The sequence below is a fragment of the Prunus dulcis genome, chromosome 6 (genome assembly GCF_902201215.1).
Source record: "Prunus dulcis chromosome 6, ALMONDv2, whole genome shotgun sequence".
Classification (NCBI taxonomy): Eukaryota; Viridiplantae; Streptophyta; class Magnoliopsida; order Rosales; family Rosaceae; genus Prunus; species Prunus dulcis.
The window spans coordinates 18,386,700-18,394,171 of record NC_047655.1 but is presented as its reverse complement, the minus strand read 5'-3'; the positions used below and the strand labels follow the sequence as shown (position 1 = coordinate 18,394,171).

General features: G+C 38.4%; 2 protein-coding genes and 1 non-coding gene across 3 annotated transcripts; 2 read left to right on the top strand and 1 right to left on the bottom strand.

The window, feature by feature from the left end:
• Window positions 1–220: 220 nt before the first annotated feature.
• TRNAY-GUA lies at window positions 221–311 on the top strand. The gene is given in 2 exon segments: window positions 221–257; window positions 276–311. It is a non-coding gene; the product is annotated as a tRNA-Tyr (tRNA).
• A 280-nt stretch (window positions 312–591) lies between these two features.
• LOC117632293 lies at window positions 592–2,120 on the top strand. Its single transcript, XM_034365732.1, has 2 exons — window positions 592–1,617; window positions 1,972–2,120. The coding sequence occupies exons 1-2, from the start codon at window positions 720–722 to the stop codon at window positions 2,034–2,036; spliced, it is 963 nt and encodes a 320-aa protein (XP_034221623.1). The 5' UTR covers window positions 592–719; the 3' UTR covers window positions 2,037–2,120.
• A 730-nt stretch (window positions 2,121–2,850) lies between these two features.
• LOC117632295 (monoacylglycerol lipase abhd6-A-like) lies at window positions 2,851–5,354 on the bottom strand. The gene is made up of 4 exons (XM_034365733.1): window positions 4,634–5,354; window positions 3,743–3,835; window positions 3,583–3,650; window positions 2,851–3,341 (listed from the first exon to the last, which is right to left on the bottom strand). The coding sequence occupies exons 1-4, from the start codon at window positions 5,255–5,257 to the stop codon at window positions 3,179–3,181; spliced, it is 948 nt and encodes a 315-aa protein (XP_034221624.1). The 5' UTR covers window positions 5,258–5,354; the 3' UTR covers window positions 2,851–3,178.
• Window positions 5,355–7,472: the final 2,118 nt, after the last annotated feature.

Below are 7,472 nucleotides of genomic sequence, written 5' to 3'. Positions count from 1 at the left end.
TCTTCGTCGCGCAAAGTGTAAAATGTAGTAGTGAGCCTCACTAAGAATTTTTTTTTTTTTTTTTTTTTCCATCTATATAAGGTAATAAACAATTTGGCAATACGGAATGGCGCCAATTTTAGAGGGCTGACTCAAAATTTCGGACATTTTAAGGGATTTTTTGAATTATTTTCACATCTATAAGGTATAAATATTATTTACTACCAGGATGAACAAGCAACCGACCTTAGCTCAGTTGGTAGAGCGGAGGACTGTAGTGGGGTTACCTGGTAGATATCCTTAGGTCGCTGGTTCGAATCCGGCAGGTCGGATGGTATTTTTTTGGTTATCAATTTTAGTACCTTTGTATTATGCAAATCTTTAATGATTCTTGCTTTCTTCCTCTACACTTTTGTTCCTTTTTTTTTTTGGGTTCTTTTTTATTTGTATCAGTTCTTCTACACTTTTCTTTTGGGCGATGTGGGGAAAAGTGAGTTCGTCCCTTTACACTCAAATTCGAGTCTCTTCTTCTATAAGTTAGATAAATTTAGCATATCGTTTATATATATATATATATATATAAAAGAAGTAAATTTATCTGATTGCCCACTGCCTACTTACATCTGTTCCCCTGTCTCTCCTCCTATACCCAGCAAGCACAAATACACATCTCTTGCTTCTCTTGGATAAGATCATAATATCATCATATATTAGACAAAGAAGCCAAGAGAATCCCAACAATGGAACAAAAAACACTCCTACCAGCTCTTTTATGCATCATCTTCTTCAACCTCCTCTGCTTCACCATAGCCCAAAAACCTCCTGCATGCCAAACCACATGTGGTTCCCTTAAACTCAAATATCCCTTTGGCACAGGCGCTGGCTGTGGCTCCCCAACTTTCCAACCCTACATAGCCTGCGAAATTACCAACAAGGACCAAAAGCAGCAGCAGCAGCTCCTCCTCACCACCCACACAGCCTCATACCCAATCACTTCCATTTCCTACTCCACCCAAACCCTAACCCTAACCCCGCCCTCCATGTCCTCCTGCTCCTCCATGCAACCCTCCCCATCCAACTTCGGCCTCGACTGGGCCAGCCCTTTTCAGCTCGGCCGATCAACTTTCATCCTCTTGTCCTGCCCACCCCCCACCTCTTCTCTCACCCTCGGAGACTCCTCCGGCATCCCGGTCTGTGATCCTTCCTACTCTAACCTCTGTGCTTCTATCTACACGTGCCCTTCTGTGGTTGGTCTTGGCCTTCCTTTGTTCCCCCCTACCAACACTTGCTGTGTGTATTCACCCGGCAATCTTGATAGCAAGGGTGAGCTGGACCTCTGCGGGCTGAAGTGCGCCGGGTATACCTCCGTGGTGTCCCTTGGAGACTACCCGACGGACCCCTCCCGGTGGGAGTATGGGGTGGCGTTAAAGTATAGCCATGGTGATTTGGATAGTGGCATTGTGGACACCAAGTGCAAGAGCTGTGAGATGAGTGATGGGGTTTGTGGGTATAGTGTTGATGATCATTCGTTTCTCTGCGGGTGTAAGAATGGCTACAACACCTCCTCGGATTGCAACAATAATTTCAGTCCAGATCAGGAACTGTTTTGGGGCTCTGCCTCTAATTTACTACCTGCTTGTAAGTTCTTCTTCTTCTTCGATATATTTCTTCTTCTTTTTTTAATTTAAATTATTAAAGATGAAAAAAAAAAAAATGTTTTCATTTTGGTTAGATAATCATTTTTAAATGTTGATGCCTCGTTGTCATAAAATGCGCACCGGATGCTCTTGAGCTTTAGTGGAAAGTGCAGTCCAGTTTTTGCATAACTTTGTGTGTTTGTTTGGGATGGGATTTGTATTGGAGGATAAAGACAACTTTATTGCGTGAGCAAAAAGAAGAGATAGCTTAGGCCTTAAGGTGGAAGCTACAGAATTAGAAAATGGGGAACTAAACTTTAGTGCTGATTTTTTCGTCATCTTTTCAATTTTGCAGGGAAAATGTGGTTCGCGCTCGTGGTTTTTTGGGAAATCTCCTACTCTTGTTTTGATCTTTTTTGAATTGTAATTGGACCCCAAAAAATATTTATGTGACTATGTGAAGAAAAAAAATTAGAATAATAAAACAGTCAAATTGAAAAGGAAGAGGAATAAAGGTGAGCAATGCATCAGCATCTTCCTCACATATAGGATGTGATGCTCCACTTGGAAACCTTAACCATCCAATTAAATTAACCTCAGCCTCAGGTACATTCAAGGATCGGATCAATTGATATGCGTTTTTTAAGTACAATGATTGTCTAAACTAATTTGATAGGCGTTTATCACACACACACAATTAAGATGCCATGTAGGGGAACCTGAGACCTCTGGTATGCAAGTCAAATTCAATATCTTTTTTTATTGGATTAGACCCCGTTGACCATATGATTTTGGTTGGGAAGTTTGGGTGGTTTAATTGAATTTATTGTGTTTATTGCAAATTATAAGAACGCTAAACTCATGATGCTACTGGCTTTTTTTTTTTTTTTTCATGGACACCAACATAGTTTTTACTTTTTAAAAGCACTAACATGAGTTTAACTTTTAAAGCTTCCTAGACAAGTGAAATCATATCTTTGCTTGGATGGAGTAATGTCAAATCTAGGATTTAATTGTTTGTACTACAATCCATTCATCTATGTTAAGATTTGAATAAGAAAATGAAGAAAATAAATAGATTTCAAATGAGTCGTTACATATAGTCATTTTAAATCCATTACAAATGTTTTACATCTAGTTATTTGAAATAAATTGAATCCAATGTTTTCTAGGTTTTTTCTAGTCAAATCCAAAATGGAACCTAAGAGCATAGTCTTTATTACCCCTTATTACGTTGCCAAATAGTTGCTTATGTCGCAAGCATTCATGTAAGAATTAATATGATCCAATGGTCTAGATTCATAGTCTAGCAATACAAGTATCCTATGTCACCGAAGATCTAGTAAGAAAACATTTCCCTCATGATATTTTCATGAAATCATTAAAAGAAACATCTGCGTAATCCAGTTCTACTGCGCTGATATACACCTTTTCGTCTTATAAATATACAAAATGACCACATAATCCACAATACGCACCAGCATATCTCATATTGTAGGTTTTAAATGAAAACCAGTTACTTATCTAGTCATCTTGATTGCTCTTCACCTTCTCTTCAAATTTCAATCCACCTTGCGGCCGTTGCTGCGGCTTTCTTGTTTAGGTGGAGGAAGAGGATCAATGAGGAAAGACTTCATGTGCTTGTACATCTCTTTCGGTTTCTCTACATTTATGGCATGTCCTGCATTCTTTAAGATCACTAGTTGTGAACTCTCACCTATTTGCCTGCAACAGAGGAAGAACAGTAAGACCAAACTTTCGAAAAAAATTGATGCATAGAAGATAGACCCATGCAATTATGTTTAGAAGTGGTCTTCCCACTGGATGAATTCCAATGTTTGCCGAAGTCAACTTAAACCGGCCAAAAAGTAAACATGGACATGATTTTGGTTTGTCTTAATCATAATGTTCTATAGAAATAACACACAAATAATGTTATAGAAATAATTAAACCCACCCGATTTACCTTTTTAATCGGTGCGCCAATTCCAGTGGGAATACCAGGTCATGCTCTCCCCAGATGATTAGTGTAGGCTGCATCAAGAAGAAATTCTGCCTTTAAGTACTCCACAAAACCAAAAAGATAAACACAATGCCCCCAAATTCAAAACATGTTAGAAAATTACGTGGGATATCTTGGGAAGATCAGACAATTTTCTGTCCTTGTGCAATGCTTGAATCAATCCTTTCCTCTCTTGAAGGTGTTCTGTGCACATCACCTGCCAGTCAACCGAAACTCATAAGACAAGTTTCAGGTGAAATTACTATATCGCCCGTAATATTGGGAAATGAGAAATATTGAACAACATCTTTATTTAATATGAACAAACAGGACTTGCACCACTTGCCGCTGCATTACAGAATCAACGGTAAACAAACAATATTTTGAGCACTTTATGACCATGAACTGTAGTCTTTGGCAGCCTAAAGATTTTCCCATTGACACTTGGGATTGACACATATCCCTGAATAACAGAGGAAAGCTCTGTCTTTATGTGAGGCAAAACATAGTCCAAAAGAGATGCAATCTGATAGCGCAAAAAAGAAATTATTGGCAAAAGAGATGAAAGTTATTATGTGCATGAGTCAATCTGAATTTACCATCTTCATCCTACAAACAGGACCAAAACGGGTTTTGTTGTGTTCCACCAAACACAAATATCACTTCCCGTGACTGATTAGATGCTAGTTTCACAGTTTTGAAGCATCATTTTATCTTGTTTCTTATGAGTACGAATCAGCCAATTGACAATTGATTTGGCTATGATTCATGTATGACCCAGATACTCTGTGAATATTCAAACCAGATACATATGGTACTGAAATGTATGTTCGTACAATGCATCAACTATATTAACTTGCATTAGGCAAGAAAGAAAGAAACTTTGTTTTTTTTAAGATGCCAATTTGCTCTTTTGAATTAAACCCAACAAATTAAACACCCCAAAACACACATAGAGACACATGCAATTTCATTCTCAGAGAAAAAAAAGGAGGGTTCAGAAAGTTTTGCTTACCTCAATAAAATCATTGAGAAAACAAGAGGGCACATTCTTAGCAGGCTTGTGAAAAGAGATCTTCAGCAGCTGCCTAACCTGCTGAGGCCTCTGAGGCAGCAAAATACTCACAGCCTCCTCCACACTCCTCACCTGAAACATCCCCTTCTCCATATCCTTCTCCTCCGTACACACCCCGGCGCAGCATAACACAAGCCTCTCTATCCGCTCCCCAAACTGCGCCGCCATGCTGTAGGCCACAAACCCACCATAGCTAATCCCAGCGACGCTCATTTTCTTCACCCCGTGGGCCTCCAGGAGGCCCACGACGCACTGGGCCTGAAAAGTCTCGGAGCGGTCGGGTCGGGTCGAGAAGGAGTCGCCGAAGAAGATAAGGTCCGGGATGTAGAGGTTGAAGCGGGAGGCTAGAGGGGCGACGAACTCATGCCACTGCCACATTGCGTTGGCGCCGATCCCGTGGATGAGGAGCAGCGTAGGCTTGGATTGGGAGTGGGATTTGGGGACCCAGCAGTGCATGATTGTGCCTTCGCCCAAATCGGTGGTGGTGGATTTTAGGCCGTGCGATGAGAAGGAGTAGCGGAAGCAGCGGTCGCGCGACGCTGTCAAGCTAAAGCAGCCAGGCATTTTTGAGGTCGTGGAAGAAGAAGAAGAAGAAAATGGAGGGAGTTTGAGAGTTGGAGAGTCAAAGAGAGGCTTATGGAAATGGCGGAGCCTTGCTGCCTGGCCTATCTTATTACATAGCGACAAGGAGGCTTTATATGGTTTGTTAAGGGCGGGATATAAAAATTAAAAAACAAAAAACAAAAGGGAAAAGTGGAATTTTCTCTTTGTCTTTATTTTACAGTGGAGGGGTAGCCAACTGAAAATCAACACGCTTTTTTCTCGTTTCAATGTTTAAAAGTGGGTTATGATTATTATGGCACTTAATATGAGATATTTACAAACTATTTTTTATAACCGTCGAATACATCCATAACAAAGCTACACTATTATAATGGAGCTAGTCACATTAAAAGTGTCAAATCTTATCATAAATATATATCGTTCTTGTCATCATCTATGTGAGAGTGATGTCATAAGTCGATTAAATAATCCATGTGCTAGTCGCATGCTTCGTGGTTAGTCTACCATAACCTTAGTTAAGGCTAGTTGGTAATTGTTTTTACAAATTGAAATGAGTATAAACAATAAATTTTATTGACAAAAAAATTGAGTGCAACTGTCAAACAAAAATGTAATAAGACTATCCTTTACATTTTCTATATCAAGATTGATGGGGAGGATTCTCTTTCTAGTACAGATAAAAATAGATAAGAAAAGGAAAAAAAAAAAAAAAACTATGAGGGAAACTTTGCATAGATTATTACAAAGCGGTAAATGCATTTCCTCCTTTGAAAAATGATTATAGTTATTATCTCAATTTGTCATTTGTTTTTAATATAAGAAAGAATATTCGTCTACCAACCCCAGAAAAAATGTGAAACTAATAAAGAGGATTGCCCCCACTCCCTGCATAATACAATTTCATAGCAAAAGTTTAATCCGTTTTGGAGTTCAACGATTTGTATGCAAATGCCATTAGGGATTTCTTGGTCTTGTATCCGGTTTTTATTTTAGTCCTCCAACTTAATTTTTTAATTTATGTCGTCCAGCACGTGCTCCAATTTCATCCTTCCGTAAAATTCCATTAATTTTTTTGTCTATAGCATGTATCAAAATTGACAATTGTATCATTCAAACAACCTTATTACTTTTTTTGGGATAAAAGAGCGATAGTATTTTATTAATAAGATAAACAAAAATAAGTACAAAGCAACTAAAATGTCGAATATGGATACAACTTCTCCAGTAACCAAACACAACAAGAAGTTAAATTGATCTTGAGAGAATATGTACAACCCAAAAATTGATTAAAATCCCTAAATAAGCAACCATAAACATATATACTTGAACATGCAATAAAAATTTAACGCGCAACGACATAAACAAAAAAAACCCTGAACCCTATTGGTATTGAGAATTTGGTTGCCAAACAAAAGCTTCTATCCAGCTGTTGACTTTGAGCCTTTGTAAATGTTTTTTGAACGGCGTTGATGAATTGAATTAAAACACTTGACTCTTTTATGATGAAGATTGACCTTCATTTACAACGTCAAAGAAGATGGGCGTCAACCGCGCCGCCCCATAAAGGCAATTAGTTTAAAATATTAGCATTGTTGCATGCGTCGGATGGCACTGAGCAACAACAACACTTGACATTGTCTGTTGCTGCTGATGTCTTATATTGTCACATCGTTGTGCCTACTTCCTTTGTTTTTCTCTTGCAAAACTTAATGCGTGGGCCAAAGTGCTTTTATAACGTGATCGGCGAAATATGCGCATAATCTATATATATAGGTTTAAATGTTAAAATGGTTCTTGTGTTTTAGTCAATTAGTAAATTTAGTCCTTGTGTTTTTAATTTGATTAATTTAATCTTTGTGTTTTACTCCGTTAGTTAATGTTGTCCATTTCATTAAATTGTTGTTGAAAAATTCATTTAAAATTTTAAAAATTATTAAGTTCTGTTTACAAAGCAAACAAATATGAATTAAAATAACAAAATGTTAAAAAAACAATCTGGAAACCCGACAGCCTCTATGTTCTCATGCCACCACAACCACCATGAGGAGTCCCAACCACCCCCCTATTCTCTCTCTCTCTCTCTCTCTCTCTCTCTCTCTCTCTCTCTCTCTCTCTCTCTCCCTGTTTTTCAATTGTCGAATCCCAACATGGCAACCAAGTTCTTCGGTTTCTTTTCGCTGATTCTTTTGCTCTGCTCCACATTCATTGCAGTAAA